At 40.8% G+C, this 18,613-nt stretch overlaps 1 protein-coding gene across 4 annotated transcripts in view; it reads left to right on the top strand.

Annotated features, from left to right (window-relative positions):
* The window catches only part of nphp4 (nephronophthisis 4), a 417,576-nt gene that overhangs the window by 384,000 nt on the left and 14,963 nt on the right, over window positions 1-18,613 (top strand). For all 4 annotated transcript variants that reach the window (XM_059951738.1, XM_059951740.1, XM_059951739.1 and 1 more), the window contains 2 exons: window positions 2,440-2,525; window positions 9,968-10,053. In XM_059951738.1, coding sequence (XP_059807721.1) covers window positions 2,440-2,525; window positions 9,968-10,053 — 172 coding nt within the window. The remainder of the gene's footprint in view (window positions 1-2,439; window positions 2,526-9,967; window positions 10,054-18,613) is intronic.

Genomic DNA, 18,613 nt, shown 5'->3' with positions numbered 1-18,613 from the left:
TCCCTTCTAGTTATTGATATCCTTCACTTCCTTCCTCACTCAAGGTCCCCTGACATTTCTGAAAGATCATTTCTGTTCTCCTTTGTAAAACAGAATCAAAGTATTTGTTCAGTTTTCTGCCATTTCATTACTTCTGGTTACAAGTACCCTTGCTGAGTTTCAAACTATTGTCAGTTTTGAACTTGGTTACTGTTTTATTGTTGTTCCTGCAAAAAATGAACAATTGTAGTTAATCCACACATTTATGCCATTGTCAATCTGTTGTCAACCTTGAAGTAGTGTTGCCCAATCTATCTAGATTTGTGTCCAAGTTGCTCTTACCATATAAAAGAGATTTAAACAGATAATTTATTAATTGTACTTATATGTTGTGTTTACACTGTAAAGATTGAAACGTCAACTTTCAAATCCATGTCAGCTTTAGTGATTTAAACGTCAACTGAACACAGTAATTGAACATAAAGCTTTTGATATTTATGATTCAGTTTCATACTTCACAATATATTTACAACATTTGAGAAATACAATATGATGGTGTTAAGACAATCTGGTGGTTGACTCCAGAGGATAAGAGATGTTTGCTGCTTTATTCATCAATGGCTCAGTTTTACAGTGGACAGTGACATTTCCAGCTAAAGCTAACAGTAACACATGTCACCACTATTCACCTTCACTGTCCAAATTGCTCTCCCAAAAATTTCACGTCCTGTGGCCATTTATCCATTATATGTACAGTGCCTATAAAAAGTATTCACCCCATTTGGAAGTTTTATTGTTTTACAACTTGAATTGCAGTGGATTTAATTTGGCTTTTTTGACACTGATCAACAGAAAAAGACTCTTTTGTGTCAAAGTGAAAACAAGAGTCTGTAAATTGGTCTAAATTTATTACAAATATAAAACACAAAATAATTGACAACATAAGTATTCCCTCCTCCTTAATATGACACACCAAATTATCAATGGTGCAGCCAATTGGTTTTAGAAATCACTTAATCAGTTAAATAGGGGTTTATTTTTGGATACCTATGTGCAGTCAAGGTGTTTCAATTGATTGTTGTAAAAATAGACCTGTACCTGGAAGGTCCAACTGTTGGTGAATCAATATCCTGGCAAAAACTACACCACGAAGACAAAAGAACACTCCAAGCAACACTGTAAAAAGGTCATTGAAAAACACAAGTCAGGAGATGGACACAAGAAAATGGCCAGGTCAGTGAACAGTTGGAGTACAGTTAAATCAATCATCAAGAAATGGAAAGAATATGGCTCACTGTAAATCTGCCTAGAGCAGGCTGTCCTCAAACACTGAGAAACCGTGCAAGAGGTGGACTAGTAAAGGAGACTACCAAGAGACCTATGACAACTCTAGAGGAGTTACAAGCTTCAGTGGCTGAGATGGGAGAGACACCATATACAACAACTGTTGCCCAGGTGCTTCACCAGTTGCAGCTTTATGGGACAGTGGCAAAAAGAAAACCACTGTTGAAAAAAACTCACATAAAATCTTGGCTAGTTTTTGCCAGAAGGCATGTGGGAGACTCTGAAATCAGCTGGAAGGAAGTTCTATTGTCTGATGAAACCAAAATTGAGCTTTTTGGCCATCTGACTAATTGCTATGTTTGGCGTAAGCCAAACACTGCACATCATCAAAAACACACTACCCCTGTCGTCAAGCATGGTGGAGGCTGCATTGTGTTGTGGGGATGCTTCACTACAGCAGGCTCTGGAAGGCTTGTGAGGGTTGAGGGTAAAATACAGGGAAATCCTGGAAGAAAACATGATGCAGTCTGCAAAAGAACTGTGACTTGGGAGAAGATTTTTTTTCCAGCAAGTCAATGACCCCAATCTTAAAGCCAAAGCTACACAGGAATGGCTTAAAAACAAGTTATGTCCTGGAGTGGCCAAGTTCGAGTCCAGACCTCAATCCAATTAAAAATTTGTGGCTGGACTTGGAAGGGACTGTTCACTCATGATCCCCATGCCATCTGACTGAGCTTGAGCAGTTTTTTAAAAGAAGAATGAGGAAAATTTGCAGTGTGCAAAGCTGATAGAGACCCATCCATACAGACTCAAGGCTGCAATTGCTACAAAGGTCTATCTTCTAAATACTGACTTGAAGGGGGTGAATACTTATGTAATCAATTATTTTATGTTTTATATTTGTAATTAATTTAGATCATTTTGTAGATATCTGTTTTTACTTTGACACAAAAGTCTTCTTCTGTTGATCAGTATCAAAAATGCCAAATTAAATCCACTGTGATTCAATGTTATAAAACAAACATAAAACTTCCAAGGGGAAGAGGGTGAATACTGTAAACACTGTGAATACTGAAAGGCACTGTAAATAGCATCTTTAGTTAATTGAACAACAAGATTTGTATTTTATTTGTGGTTCTGCAGTGTAATTCATGAGTGTCATTTGATATTTGCTAGGTATGAAAGTGCACACATCACCTGTGGAGTTTCAAATCCATGTCCGCTGCAGCGATTTAAATGTCATTTGCGAATCAAAGAAAATGGTATGTTCTTGTCTTACTCATGTTAGTTGTTCTAATATTTGATGCTTTTGGCATCATAGGGCCATTTATGCAGACAAGTGCCTAAAAATAGCAAAGGAGATGGTATGTTTGTGACCAGGGGATTTGCTGTGTACAAAAAATAGATGGGGGAAGAGATGATAAGGGAACAATAATGGTACATGCTTAAAGAGGAAAGAAGCCAGAGAGGCTGAGAGGAAAACTGCAATGGGGAATGAAGGAATGAGGGAAGAAAGGATATTTGTGAGTAAAGTATCTAACCACTGATATGCGTATCTTATCAGCCCTTGAGAAAAGATCATATAAAAATGATGTGCTTGTCATAAGGATCAGTTATTTAGAAAAATTACTTGCAAGATTCATTGCTAGAATCTCTGTTTCCTATTTAATAATTGACTTCCTTGATTGGTAAATGACTTTCAAAATTGGAGGATGGCACTGAATCATGTGCAGTAAAAACAAAATGCAAATGATGTATTTGCAAAGTGGTCATGTAGTTTCTCAGCCTGTTTATGTAAACTTGCAGTTATTGTGTTATTAGTAAATGATTTTCAATATCGGAACTGTGGGGTTTACATTTTCCTTGGAAAATACTTGTCTTTGAAGTGGATAAATAGGAGGTTTGGCAGGTTATGGACACTCTTTTGCATAGATGATCTTTAAGGATTGAAGATAACTGCTTCACTCTCGTTTTTACAGTTCTGTGGTGGCTAATATGGGAAAAGCACACTCCACAAGGATTAGGAGTTGACTAATAGGCTGGCTGAGTGTGTAGTTTGCAAGGTGATGGGCTTCTTCTCTTACTTAAGCAAGTCTGTGTGTTCCTGATGGCTGGATTTTGGGTTCTTGATCCAATATTGATTGCTTCACTTGGAGTGGTTGTAGGTCAGGATTCCCAGGGATAATTTGGGACATTCCATTTCTTCAATTGGGTATTGAACATGCCATTGGAACTTTTGCTTTGACAGTGTGGTAATCTCTTCATGTGACAGAACGCTGAATTGTGTTAGTACAGAAGTCAAGCTTTAACAATGCAAGTGATGTGTCTTTCCCAGTGCAGCCAAATGAGTGTAATTAGAACTTCAATGTGGGGAGGTTTAGCTGATCTAAGTCCTACAATATAATTGTGAAGGTTGAATGATTTGCTATTAATTTTGAAAATTATCTCCATTCCTTGGAAAGATTTTGTTGGCCGTGAGTGCGACATTGGGTGAAAAAGATTGAGGAATGAGTTGGGCAACATTGCATCTTTGTTTGATTCTAGCCTTCATTAAGATTGGCTTTGTGAAGATCTACTGTAAAGGATATGTACAGCCCAATTACCCGAGGGCCCAACCCAATGAGAGCAAAGAACAGAGTAAACTCATCAGGCACAAAGAGAAGTCAGTGTCTTCAGGAATGAATGCCTCAATACCATAACTGTGTCCTTGAACTGAATGCCCTGGATTTTGGTCCACAACAATATATTGAGCCCTGCCTTGTTGCAACTCCTTATTAACAAGGGGTTGAAAAGGCCATGAATTGAACATTTCAAGGCATCAATAGAAGGCTTTATACCTGCTGATCTTCTGAAATTCAATAGTGAAGAGCTGTTGTGCTGACTGCAGTTTCATCATCTGTACGTTGAAGATGTGGTTATAATAGGGGACGTCAAATATGTAGTAATTGTTACCATCTTCAAAAAGAGTTATCAGGTCTGGCAATGGCATCTAGAGAGGGGTCTCCAAGGTGTCTGCCATAGGGAAGGTCATCACCAGTTTTCTTTGCAATTAGCCTTTCTCAGTGGCCAAAGATTGGCTCTCAAATTGAGTTATGTCTTGTGTACATGTGGAAGCATAATGGACATAGACTTCACTATTTGATAATTCTAAGAAGACTGCAGAAGTCAGCACCAGTCACTATAAATTATTTTTTTCAATCCCAATAAAGACTTTGACTTTGTCATTAATGAGGAACTGTGGACTATCTGCAAATTCTGCTGACAGCAAAAACCTAGCTCCATTTACTCCATGATGGCATGCAAGGTGTAATTCAGATAACACAAATACTTAAGTTCCAAGTTCAACCATACACGTGTATACTACCAAATGAAACAATGTTCCTCTGGCCCAAGGTGCACAACACAGTACATTTGCAGTATTGTGCAAAAGTCTTAGGCACATTAAAAAAAAATTGTAAAGATGCTTTCAAAATTACTGGAATGAAAATCTTCTAAATATCAAAAGATTTACTATAAAGAGCAGTAAACAGTAAAAACTAAATCAAATCAATATTTGCTGTGACCACCCTTTGCTTTTAAAACTACATCAATTCTCTTCAGTGCAGTCATAAAGTTTTGTAAGTACTGTAAATTGGCTGATAGGTTGTTCCAAGCATCCTGAAGAACTTGCCACAGTTCTGCAGATCTTGTGTGTCTGGTTTGTTTTTGTTTCTCTCTGTAATCCCAAATCACCTTGATAATGTTGTGATCAGGACTCTGTGGAGGCAATACCATCTGAAACCATAAGCCTTTTGCACAATATTATAACTCACACACATAACACATAACATAATATTACCACAAATAAATTAGCAGATAATAAGGTGCATAGACAATACAAGTTAAAAAGTCTAATGGTACAGGCACTTCATACATGATGAGACCTAGGTGGTAGCAGGGAGTTACATCTTACATTTTGATTAGAAGTTGTTTCCCATCCTAACAGTTCTTGTCTTAAAGCTATGGCTCCTCTAGCTTGATGGTAGGGGGTCAAAGAGCTTGTTAGACAGAGGGGAGGGATCACTGACCAAGCTAAGGGCCCTTGATATTCAGCACTCTTGGTAAGTATTTCTAATCCGAGAAAGAAAGACTCTGATGATTCTTTCAGCAGTATTCACAATTATTTGTAGGGACTTGCAGTCGGGTGCCTTGCAATTCTCGTTCCAGACAATGATGCAGCTGGCTAGGACACTCTTGATAGTGCACCTGTAAAAAATTATAAAAATTTAACATTCAGTAACAGTACTGAGAGAAAATACAATGCATATGGGGTTAATTTTTAGAGAGAGAGCTGAAAAGCAAGGACCTTGTCAGACTTGTATAGCATTTTGGTTTTACTACATTGTGTGCTATGTATCTCCTTACACTTCGGCATGAGAAAATGAACTACAGCTGACACGTTTTCCAACAATTTTGTTTGAATGATGTTGAGGAAGTACATCCATCTTTAGTCATCTGTCCAACATATCCTTCATGTGTTGGCAAAGTTAATAGTTTCTTCATGTCTTTGTAAGATTCCAGTTCACTTTTAAAATGGCGGTTTATATAATCCTCTTGCTGTTATTGGTAGGTGTGCATAACTTTCCTTTATTTTCCTTTCCCAAAGTTTAAAAAGTTTTCCCTGTTTTTTTCTCTTCTTGGCCTTCAGAGATACAGCAAACTTTGCCTGACTTGCAAAGTTCCCAAAGCTAACACAGCAGTTAGACTTGAACAATTTTAAGCAATCCTGATACCTTTTGGATTTGTCAAGCTTCCCTGTACATATTCTGAATGTTTTGTTCTCTTAAGTTTTATAAATAAAATCAGAAAATAAAATTTTTCTCTTAGAAATCTTTTTAAATTTCATTCGGTTGTCCCAAAGTCCTTTACCAGCCATTATGTCATTTTTGCAGTGTTACACACCACTAACTCTAACAACAAGCAATATAATAATTATTTGATAACCTGATTTAGATATTGGTTCAATGACAAGAACTGATCTGAGCTCCATAACAAGCTCCAAGTGTTTCTGAGTATGGTTTTAGGTTCAGTTGTTTTTGTGCCTGCGTGTGGTCATGGCTTCAGTATTCTGTTTCACCCAACTGGCTCCAGTCCTGTGTAAATTTGGGTTTTGTGCTTTGGACCAAGGCTTGCATTGCTTCTGAGCATTAAAAAGGTGTTATGGTGTACAGCTTTGACAACTAGCTGAGGGGATGTGGTACACCTGGCTTTCCTTCAAAAATATCTGCTACAGGAACAGCACAAGCTAATCATTTTTCTAAGCTCAGCAACATCTGTGCCTTTCAGGCTGCTGGTCTCAAATTCTAGGCTGTTATCTTCAGATTATCAGATGAGATGATCGAAGTGCACAGTTTGCAACTATCAGAGATGCTTTCACATCTTCAGTTTTTCCCTCTGAAAAATATAATACAACCCTGATAAGAGAACCCTGGATCCTTCTGTGACAACAGAATTAAGAAAGAATGGCCATCAGTGATAAATGAATGATGAAAGCAGCAAGCACTTCCAGCTGAATCCTAAAGCTATAATTCAAAGGCGATTCTGTTGAGGAAAGTAGAATAATATATTAGTTCTTTCATGGGACTGGATTCAGTTAATAAATAATATGAAGGAGATCTAGAAATTATCCAGCTGAATGGATTAGCCATAATAGCATGAATATTTATTTCTGCATCTGAAACACTTCTCAGATTGTTAATGTTAACTATTGAACCATGGCCAATCCTGTTTCACCTTACACTGTGCAAAGGAGGTCACTTTCTGGCTTCTAAGATAGACTGGTGGAAGCACAGTTGTTGTCAAGATGAGCATGGGAAATAGAAGGTTATGATCAAGTACTAGAGGATGGGATTAATATAAGTGGATGCTCATCAGTTGGTGTGAATATGATGGTCTGAATGGTCAGTTTAGAGTGTAAAAATCCATGAATTGAATCCCAGAATGGTTACATCATTAATAGAGTCATAGAAAAGTATAACACAGAAACATGCCCTTTGGCCCATCTAGTCCACGCTGAAGCACTTAAACTGCCTACTCCCATTAACCTGCACCCGCACCGTAGCCATCCATATCTCTACTATCCATGTACCTATCCAAACTTCTCTTAAACATTGAAATCAAACTTGGATGCATCACTTCCATTCGCAGCTCATTCAACACTCTCATGACACTCTGAGTTTCCCCTGATATTCCCTTTAAACTTTTTACCTTTCATCCTTAACCTATGACCTCTAGTTGTCCCACCCAACCTCAGTGGAAAAAAGCCTGCTTGTATTAACTCTATCTATACCACTCATAATTTTGTATATCTCTATAAAATCTTTCCTCAATATTCTATCTTTCAAGGAACAAAATCTCAGCCTTTTCAATCTTTCCTTTTAACTCAGGTCCTCCAGTCTTCGCAATATCCTTGTAAATTTTCTTTGTACTCTTTCAAACTTACTTGCATCTTTCCTGTAGGTAGGTGACCAAAACTGCACACAATACTCCAAATTAGGTCTCACCAATGAACATCTTATGTAACTTCAACATAACATCACACTTCTTGTACTCAATACTTTGATTTATGAAGTCTAATGTGCCAAAAGCTTTTTTTACAGCACCATGCCACCACGTTCAATGAAATATGAACCTGTATTGCCAGATTCTGCTGTTCTACCACACTCCTTAGTGCCCTGCTGTTCACTGTGTAGGACCTGGTTGGTCCTACTGAAGTGCAACACCTCACACTTGTCTACATTAGATTCTGTCTTGATATTTTTCAGCCCATTTTTCCAGCTGATCCTGATCTTGCTGCAAGCTTTGATACTCTTACTTACTGTCTACTACACCCCCAATCTTGGTGTCATCTGGAAATTTGCTGATCCAGTTAACCACATTATCATCCAGGTCATTGATGCAGATGACAAACAGCAATGAACCTAGCACCGATTCCTGTTGCAGTCCACTAGTCCATACGTCTCCAGTCAGAGAAGTAACCATCTGCTACCACTTTCTGGCTTCTTCCACAAAGCCAATATTTAATCCAATTCACTGCCTCTTCTTGAATGCCAAGTGACTGAATCTTACTGACCAACCTCCCATGTGGAACCTTGTCAAATGCCTTTTTAAGTCCATGTAGACAACATCTACTGCCTTGTCTCCATCAACTTTCCTGGTAACTTCCTTGAAAGAATCTATAAGATTGGTTAGACATGACCTACCACACGCAAAACCATGCTATCTCTAATCAGTCCCTGTCTATCAAAATACTCCAGTACCTTAGAATACCTACCAGTAACTTTCCCACTACTGATGTCTGGCTCACCAGCCTGTAATTTCCCAATTTCTTTTTAGATGTATGCCTGTGGTGGCTCTCTTTAATCATGCTAATTTAACTTACTCATCCCTCTCCATGGACCTTCAGAACCTATCATTTCAGAAATGTATCTATCTCCCTTTGGGCTGCACAGTTGAATTTGCTGCCACAATGACTCCAGCAGTCCTTCCCCTTATTCTAAAAATAATGTTTCTTCACTTTTGTTTTGTGTCCCTTAGCTCTTGTCTCCTCAAACAGTAAGAAAAGTTTATCTCTATCTATGCTTTCTATTCTCCTCATGATTTTAATAGCTATATCAGACCTCTGTGCAACCGCCTCTATATTACAAAAACAACCTCAGCTACCCCAGTCTTTCCAGGAAAAAAAAACAACACTCATCTCAGGAGTCATTTTATTAAATCTCTTATGCACTGTCTTTAAAGCTTTCATGTTTTTCTATACAGTAGTGTGATGACCATGACTAGGCACTGTACTCCAGTTGTTGAACCAGTGTGTATTAAAGCACCACGATTTCTTTGCCCTTGTTCTCTCTATTTTTAAGACCTCTACCTTTCCACCCAGTCCTATTGATTGTTATCAGTCCTCCTTAATTCTTTTTCTTCTTAGGTAATCCCTTGGAGTGTTAATTATAGATTGAAAAAAGTTGTTTTTATCACCTATCCTGTCGTCATTAGGGGCAAGAGGATTGTAACTTTTTGGTTTGCATTAATGTTCGTATCTTTATTCATTTTGTGCTAACTATATGAACATTGTCATATATCAAGAAGAAAAAGAGTATCTTTACTGGTATATAATATTACATAGAGCGTATCGTAGCCCAAATACACTAGATGGATGATAGCTTAAGTAGAAACACCGATGCCAAGCTGTTGGACTAAATGGGCTACTTATTTGCTATAATGTACCTCATAATTCTATGGATGAATTGAGGGAAATAGAGATACTAGGAGTCCATTTGATTTATTCTATGCTTAGGAAGTCAGGACAAAAATCACTGTTTCCTAATATGTAGGCTCTAAATGGAAGATACTTAATAAAATGTTGTTTTTAATATATCTGTGAATAATTTCAGTTTTAGTTACTTAAGTCTTTCTTTGGGATCAGTTCACAGATGACAGAATGTAACGCAGAATCTGGCAATCATACACACTTTACTTGTTAAGTGACTGCCCTTGTACTCCACCTCCTTTGAAATCAGTGAAATTGGCATCTGAGCTCATGACACATCCTATCTACCTGGGAGTAAAATTAGCAGCTGAATAAATTTACAGAAATCATCCCCAATATAACTTCCTGAAACAAAGCTCTGTCAATTAATCATAAATTATCCCAACTTTTTTTTAACAGGCTCCCAATGAACCCCAAGATATTTTCTTGAAAGTGGCATGTGGACCTAGCCCAGAGATCAAGAAGTTCTATGTCATGATTTACATGTGAGTAACCACCACTGAAAAGAGTGAAATTCGGCACCATCTTATCATAGTGCTATGAAAGCAACAGTGTCAGATTTCTGATCTCTGTATTTGATGTGTTAATTGATCTGGGATTTACCATCAGGGAGGAGTTACAGGAGTCTGAACACCCACGTTCAGTCTTTCAGGGCAATGCCCACAAAATGCTGGAGGAACTCGCCAGATCAGGCAGCAGCAATGTAAGGGAATAAGCTGTCAACTTTTGGGGCCAAGGCCCTTTAACAGAACTGGAAAGGAAGGGTCAGAAGCCAGGATAAGAAGGTTGGATAAGTGGAAGTAGTAAGGAGGGAGGGGAAAAAGTTATCATAAGTTAGAGAAATTGATGTTCATGCCATCAGGGTGGAGACTACCCAGACAGAATATGAGATGTTGCTCCTCCAACCTGAGTTTGGTTTCATCATGGCAATAGAGACCATGGACAGAAAGGTCATTAAGGGAATGGGAACTCAAAATAAAATGGGTAGCCACTGAGAGCCGCAGCTAACAGAGCAATGATGTATTCGGTCTCACCAATGTGAAGGAGGCCACATTGGAAACAATAGATTACCCCACAGATTCGAAAGTGAAGTGTCTGGAAGGACCTTTTAGGGCCCTGAATGGTGGTGAGGGAGGAAGTGTAGAGGCAGGCAACACTTACCACACTTGCAGGGATAAGAGCCACAAGGAACGAGTAAGGGAGGGACGAGTAAATAAAGGAGTCATGTAGAGAGTGATCTCTACAGAAAGCGGGTGGAGGGAGGAGAATGTGAGATATATTTAGTTGTAAGATTCTGTTTTACATTGTACTGCTGCCATAAAACAATAAATTTCATGATAAATGTCAGTGCTAATGAAGCTGATTCAGATTCTGCTATAGAATTGATTTTAACCCAACCACATAGATATATACAGATATACCTGCGTTAAGAATGCCCAACCTATGGACATCCCTTACGTGTGAATGATTGACCATAACTTTACTAAATTCAAAAGTCCGGTGTGCGTACATACATTTGTTCTTATGAATAGCAGAATTAGTTTCCTCTCTTTTAGTAATTGTTCTTTATTAGGTTTGTGTGTTTTTATTGCTATTCATTAAATACAGTGGAGGTATAGTTATCATATCGAGTGATTTTCATGTATTTTCTAAGTTATAGACAAAATCCACTTGTGAATGTAAAACTGGAATATGCTCATTACCCAGGATGAATTTATGAATCCTTATCTTCCCACTGTTTGCTCTGCAGGGAGAAAAGCGTGGTTTTGGGTAACATGCTTTTCTATTAGCAGATACAGGTCTTCTTTTGTGAATTGTCTCCATTTGATGCTTCTCCCACTCCTGGTCTAAAAAGACAGAGTTTTGATATCATATTTTACATCATTTGGGAGAAGTAAGAAAGAAAATTATGTGTGCAGGATATTGACAGAACATTCTTGTAGGGCCTTCTGTTTTCTGTAGCCAAAAAGCAGACAAAAATGAGAGTGCTGGAAATCTAAAATATTTAACAAAACTGAAAACAGTAAGGCAGCATCTATGGAGAGAGTATCAGACTTAACAGGTTCTATTGTTGGGCCATTTTGATCCAGAACTATTATTCTGTTTCTGTCTTCACAGATGCTGTATGACATCCTGAGTATCTCCAGCAATTTCTCTTTTTATTTCTCTGTTCTGTAGCCTGATATATGGTGTAATAATCCACATTATTAAGTGGTAGAAAGCCCTGTATATTGGCAGCACAAATAGGAGTCCAATTCCACCCCAGCAACTAGGTTTCTTCCTAATTCCACTGCTTCTTAAAACTAGATGATTAGATACTGGCAGAATGGAGACACAAGACACTGCATAGTAAGTCCATAAGACATGGGAGCATAATTAGGCCACTTGGTCTATGGAGCCTGCTCTGGCATTCGATCCTGGCTAATTTATTTTTCCTCTCAATTCCACTCTTTTGCCTTCTTCCCCTATACTTTGATGTCCTTACTAATCAAGAACTTATCAACAGCTTTTGTAAATATACCCAGTGAGTTGGCCTATAGAGCCATTTGTGGTGATGAATCCTACAGATTCATGTCCCTCTGCCTAAAATTCCTTCTTTTCTCTCTCCTATTCTGAGGCTGTACTTACTGGTGCTAGACTCCCCCACTATAGGAAACATCCTCTCCATATCCATTCAATCTAGGCTTTTCAATATTCAGTAGGTTTCATTAAGAGCCCCCCTCATTCTTCTAAACTCCATTGATTACAGGCCTGGAGCTATCAAACACTCCTTATACATTAATCTTTTCATTCCTGGGATGGTTCTTGTAAATCTCCTCTGGACCCTCTCCAATGCCAGCACATACTTAGATTGTGTTGGCATTGAATAAAACTGCTCACAGAACTCCAGATGTGGTCTGACTAATGCCTTATAAAGTCTCAGTAGTACATTGTTGCTTTTATATTGTGGTCCTCTTGAAAGGGATGCAAACCGTGCATTTGCCTTCCTTACTACTGATTCAACCTACAAGTTAAATCTTCAGGGAATCCTGCACCAGGACTCACGAGTCACTGTGGACCTTCTCTCATTTTCTCTCCTTATTGCTTTTTTAGTTGCCTTCTGCTGTTTTTTTTTTAAGGTTGCCATTCCTCCAGCTTCCCACTAATTTTTGCAATATTGGATGTCCTCTCTTTTCCTTTTATGATGTCTCTGATTTCCCTTGCTAGCCATATCCTCCCTTTACAAAGTTTAGAAACCTCATCCTCCCTTTAGAAAGTTTCTTCTTTGGGATGAACCATTCCAGCATCTTCTGAATTACTCTCCAAATCTCCAGTCATTGCTACTCTGCCATGATCCCTACCAATCATTTCTGGCCAATTCCTCTCTCATGCCTCTGTAATTGCCTTTACTCAGCTGTAATACTAATACATCGGATATTAATTCAAACCTCAGAGTGGATTTTATCATATTATGATCAATGTCTCCTAAGTGTTCCTTTACCCTAAGCTCCCTAATTACATATGGTTCATTAAATAACATAATTGTCTTTCCCCTAGTGGGCTCAACTATAAGCTGCACTAAAAAAACCATCTGGTAGGTATTCTACAAATTCGTTTCCTTAGGATCCAGCACTAGCCTGTCTTTCCCTTGTGTCTGGATATTGAAATCCCATATAACCATTGCAACATTGTTCCTTTTATATGCCTTTTCTATCTACTGTTGTGATTTGAACCCACTCTGCCTTTCCTGGACGGATCATCGACTCATTGTGTCCAAGTTTAAACTTCGCATCCTGCCTGTGAGAAGACCCCAAGACTACAAAGAGGCTCAATGTCTCCAAGCTGAAGAGCAGCGTAGTTGCAGAAGAATTTCGTGAAGACCTAGGCTTGACACACCCTAGGATGACCACACCAGCATTGAAGAGCAGTGGATGGCTTTCAGAGATGCAGTCTACTCTACCGCTCTCGAACACCTCGGACAAGCAATCCGTAGACATCAAGACTGGTTCGATGAGAACAACGAGGAGATACAGACACTGTTGTCAAAGAAACACCAACTGTTCAGAGCGCACCAGAATGATCCCACATCACAAGCAAAGATAGATGCCTTCGCCAGTGCAAGACGGAAAGTGCAGAAGAAACTCTGTGACATGCAGGATGTCTGGTTCAGCAATAAGGCAGATGAGATCCAGGGCTACGCAGACAGTCATGACACCAAGCGTTTCTATGACGCTTTGAAGGCTATGTATGGACCTCAGTCCTCTGGCTCCTCCCCCCTCCTCAGTGCAGATGGGACTCGGCTGCTGACAGAGAAAAAGCAGATTTTGGAGAGATGGGCTGAACACTTCAACCAGGTCCTCAACCGCCCTGCTGAAATCAATGATGAAGCCATTGCTCGCCTACCTCAGGTGGAGATCAGCCTGGACCTTGACAACCTCCCCACAGAAGAAGACGTCAGAAAAGCCATCTGGCAACTTTCTTGTGGCAAAGCACCAGGATCAGATGCAATCCCTGCTGGACTACAAAGCAGGAGGCCCATTCATGATGCAGAAGCTGACTCTTCTAGTCTATGTGGAACGAAGGAAAGGTCCCACAACAGTTGAAAGATCCCAGCATATTCCACATCTACAAGAGGAAAGGCAACCGCCAGTCTTGTGACAATCACCGAGGCATCTCCCTCCTGTCCATAGCTGGGAAGATCTTGGCTTGCAAGCTGCTTAATCGCCTTCTCCAACACTTTGAGCAAGGTCTCCTCCCAGAAAGCCAGTTTGGCTTCCGTGCAGAGCGTGGAACTGTCAACATGATATTTGCTGCACGCCAAGTCCAGGAAAAATGTCAAGAGCAGCACAATGACCTCTTTATGACCTTCGTCGATCTGACCAAGGCATTTGATACGGTCAGCAGAGATGGCTTATGGAAGATAATGGAGAAGTTTGGCTGCCCTAGCAGGTTCATCACGATTGTTCGGCAGTTCCACGATGGCATGATGGTGAAAGTTTTGGATGATGGTGACGAGTCAGAAGCCTTCCCAGTGATGAATGGTGTGAAGCAAGGATGCGTTCTTGCCCCTACACTCTTTAGCATGGTCTTCTCTGCTATGCTGACTGATGCCTTCTGCGATTGTCAGGATGGTATACACATCAGATACAGGACTGGCGGCGGGCTATTCAACCTCCGGCTTCTGCGGTTGTTACAAAGGTAAAGGAGACCGTCGTCAGAGACCTGTTTTTCGCTGATGATTGCACCCACAACGCCAGCACAGAGCAGAAGGTGCAGTGAGAAATGGACTGCCTCTCACGAGCCTGTGACAACTTCGGACTTACAATCAGCACCAAAAAGACCGAAGTTATGTACCAGCCCGCACCCGGAAAGCCCTACCAGGAACCACACATCACAGTAAAGGGGCAGAAGCTACTGACAGTCGACAGCTTTACTTATCTGGGCAGTACTCTATCACGAGTGGTGAACAGATGCAGAGATCAGCAACAGAATTGCCAAAGCCAGTGCCGCCTTTGGGAGACTCGGTGAGAATGTATGGGAGTGGAGAGGACTCGGCCTTACCACCAAGCTGAAGGTCTACCGAGCAGTGGTTCTCACCACCCTCCTCTATGCCAGCGAGACCTGAACTGTCCACAGCAGACACGCTAAACAGCTCACCCACTTCCATTTGAGCTGCCTCCGCAGACTTCTCCACGTACGATGGCAGGACAATGTCCCAGACACGGAGGTCCTGGAGTGGGCTAGCACCCACAGCGTCTACACGCTCATACAGAAAGCCCAAGCCAGATGGGCTGAGCCAGGGCAAGCACTCAGTTGGAGAAGAGAAGAGACGTTTCAAAGACTGCCTCAAAGTGTCCCTCAAAGACCTCAACATCAATCCCAGTAACTGGGAATCGCTTGCTCTGGACTGCCCAACCTGGTGGAACGGAACCACTAAAGGAGTGTATGCAGCAGAAATCAGAGACACCGCAGAGGCTCAGAGGAAACGCGCTGTGCGCAAGGCTCAAACTACCTCCACTTCCACTGCAGCACCTACCCTCATGTGTCCCACGTGTGGGCGAGCTTTCAGGGCCCGGATTGGCCTCACCAGTCACCTCCAGACCCACAGTCACAAACTCTCCACCTGACAGAAGTCGTGGTCGTCTTCGACTCCGAAGAACGAACAACAACAGCCTTTCCTTGAAGACTACAACTGCAAGAAATGCATCCAGCTGTAGTTTCTAATAATCCACATTAAGAAATTGGAGCTGGAGCTGGATGAACTCCGAGTCATTCAGGAGGCTGAGGGAGTGATAGACAGGACATATAGAGAGGTAGTTACACCCAAGGAAACTGGATGACAATCAGGAAAGGGAAAAGGATTAGGGAGAGAGCACTCTGTGGCCACCCCCCTCAACAACAGGTATACCACCTTGAAAACTGTTGCGGGGCGGGGGGAGATGACCTAATAGAGGCAAGTCACGCTAGTTGGGTCTCTGGCACTGAGTCTGCCTCTGTGACTCAGAGGGGAGGCGGGAGAAGAGGCATGCTGTGGTAATAGGGAATTTGTTAATTAGGGGAATGAACAGGAGGCCCTGTGGGTTAGAACGAGATTCCTCAATGGTATGTTGCCTCCTGGGTGCCAGGGTCCAGGATTTCTTGGTTTGAGTCCCCAGCATTTGTAAGTGGGAGAGTGCACATCCAAAAGTCGTGGTCCATGTAGGTACCAATGACATGGGTAGGATGAGTGATGGGATTCTGCATAGGGAGTTCAGAGTGTTAGGTGCTAAGTTAAAGGGCAGGACCTTCAGGATTATGATCTCAGGATTGCTACCTGTATCACATGCTAGTGAGGCTAGAACTAGGAAGATTATACAGTTTAATACATGGCAAAGGAGTTGGTGTAGGAGGGAGGGCTTAAGATTTTTGGATCATTGGGCTCTCTTCTAGGGAAAGTAGGACCTGTACAAAAGGGACAGTTTGCACCCGAACTGGAAAGGAACTAATGTCTTAGTGGAAAGGTTTGTTAATGCTGCACGGTGGGCTTTAAACTGGAATTACGGGGGAATGGGAACCAGAGTGCCAGAACAGTTAGTGAAGAGGTTGATGGAGGAAGATGTTGGTAAGACCTCAAACAAAATTAGGAATCAAAAGGTTGAGTATGGTACGACTAGTATCCTGAGCTGCTTATATTTAAATTCAAGAAGTATCGGAGGAAAGGTGGATAATGGTGCTGAAGATGAGGTAGCTGGTTTACAAACAGAGGCACTGTGTAGTGAGGGGAGGCTGTTGATAGGGTAAATTTGCAGTTCACAGGATGACTTGCAGTGTAAAAGGCAGACAAGAAGGGTGAATACAGGATGGAATGTGTTATATTTGAATGCACACTGTATACAAAATAATGTAGATGCATTTGTAGTACAGTTGCAGATTGGCAGGTATGTTGTTGTAGGCATCACTGAATCATGGCTGAATGAAGACTATAGCTGGGAGCTTAATGTCCAAGGATACACGTTGTATCAAAAGGACAGGCAGGAAGGCAGAGGGGACAGCATTGCTCTGTTGGTAAAAAGTGAAATCAAATCATTAGAAAGAGGTTACATATGGTCAGAATGTGTTGAGTCATTGTGGATAAAGCTAAGGAACTGCAATGGTAAAAAGACCTTGATGGGAGTTACATACAGACCCCCAAACAGTACTAAGGAGACAGGAAGTGCATGCCAAAAGGCAATGTTAGAATAGTGATGGGGGATTTCAGTATGCAGGTAGATTGCAAATTCAGGTTGGTGCTGGATTCCAGGAGGAGGAATTTCTAGAGTGGCTACAAAATGGCTTTTTAGAGCAGCCAGTGGTTGAACCCACCAGGGGATCAGCTAATATGGTGGAATTCACTCTGAAATTTGAGAAGGAGAAGCTAAAGACAGATGTATCCGTATTACTGTGGTAGGGATGACAGCAGAGCAGCATTATCTGGAATTTCTGGAAGCAATTCAGAAGGCATAGGATGTATACATCCCAAAAAGGAAGAAGTATTCTAATACATAGGTGACACAACCATGGTTAACAAGAGAAGACAAAGCCAACATAAAAGCCAAAGAGAAGGGATATAATAGAGCAAAAATTAGTGGGAATTTAGAGAACTGGGAAGTATTTAAAAATCAACTAGAAAGCAGCTAAAACAGTCATTAGGAAGGTAAAGATGGAATACAAAAGCAAGCCAGCCAATACTATTAAAGAGGATATCAAATGTTATTTCAGATAAATAAAATGTAAAAGAGAGGTGAGAGTGGATGCTGGAGAGGTAATAATGGTGGACAATGAAATGGTGGATGAACTGAATGAGTATTTTGCGTCAGTCTTCACTGTGTTTTAGTTTAGTCTCTAGCTATTCCCTCAACAGAAACTTCTGCTTTTCCTGTGTTATCAGTACTTACTTGGATTTGGACCGTGACAACTGGATCTTTCACCTCCAAGTTCTGTCGCAGGTCAGATGAGATGTCCCAATCCAGGGCTTCAGGCAGACAACACAGCAGTTGTGGGGGCCAAGTCTTTATGTATATTTAAGGCAGAGGTTGATAGATTCTTGACTGGTCAAGCATGAAGGGATATGGGGAGAAGGCAGGAAATTGGGGCTAAGAGGGAAATTGGATTAGTCATGATGAAATGGCAGAGCAGACTCGATAGCCAGATGGCCAATTCTCCTCCTATAGCTTATGGTCTTATGGTCTCTAGGACTCTCGATCTTTGCAATAGAGAATTGTATACATTCCCCTGAATATACTATCCCCAATTACGACTACATTTCTCTTCTCTTCTACCTCTTAAATGGCTCCTGAATCACAGTGTCATACTTCCTACAGGGAAGTGTATCCTCATAGGGAACACCTCTCTCAGACCTGTTTGGCAAGCTCAAAGGCCAAGGCTCCTCTAACCCTGCCTCACTCACAGTCACATGATCTTGTTCCTGGCCACAGACCAAATTTGAAGCAGTAAATTTAATTGGTCTTAATAAAATGCAGTATTCAAGTAATAGTCCCTATTCCTGATGTGTTTGATATTCAGGTTCCAGGTAATTAATTTTGAGCC

This window comes from Hypanus sabinus, chromosome 27, assembly GCF_030144855.1.
Source record: "Hypanus sabinus isolate sHypSab1 chromosome 27, sHypSab1.hap1, whole genome shotgun sequence".
NCBI lineage: Eukaryota > Metazoa > Chordata > Chondrichthyes > Myliobatiformes > Dasyatidae > Hypanus > Hypanus sabinus.
The sequence above is the reverse complement of the archived record's forward strand: the minus strand, read 5'-3'. Positions and strand labels throughout refer to the sequence as shown.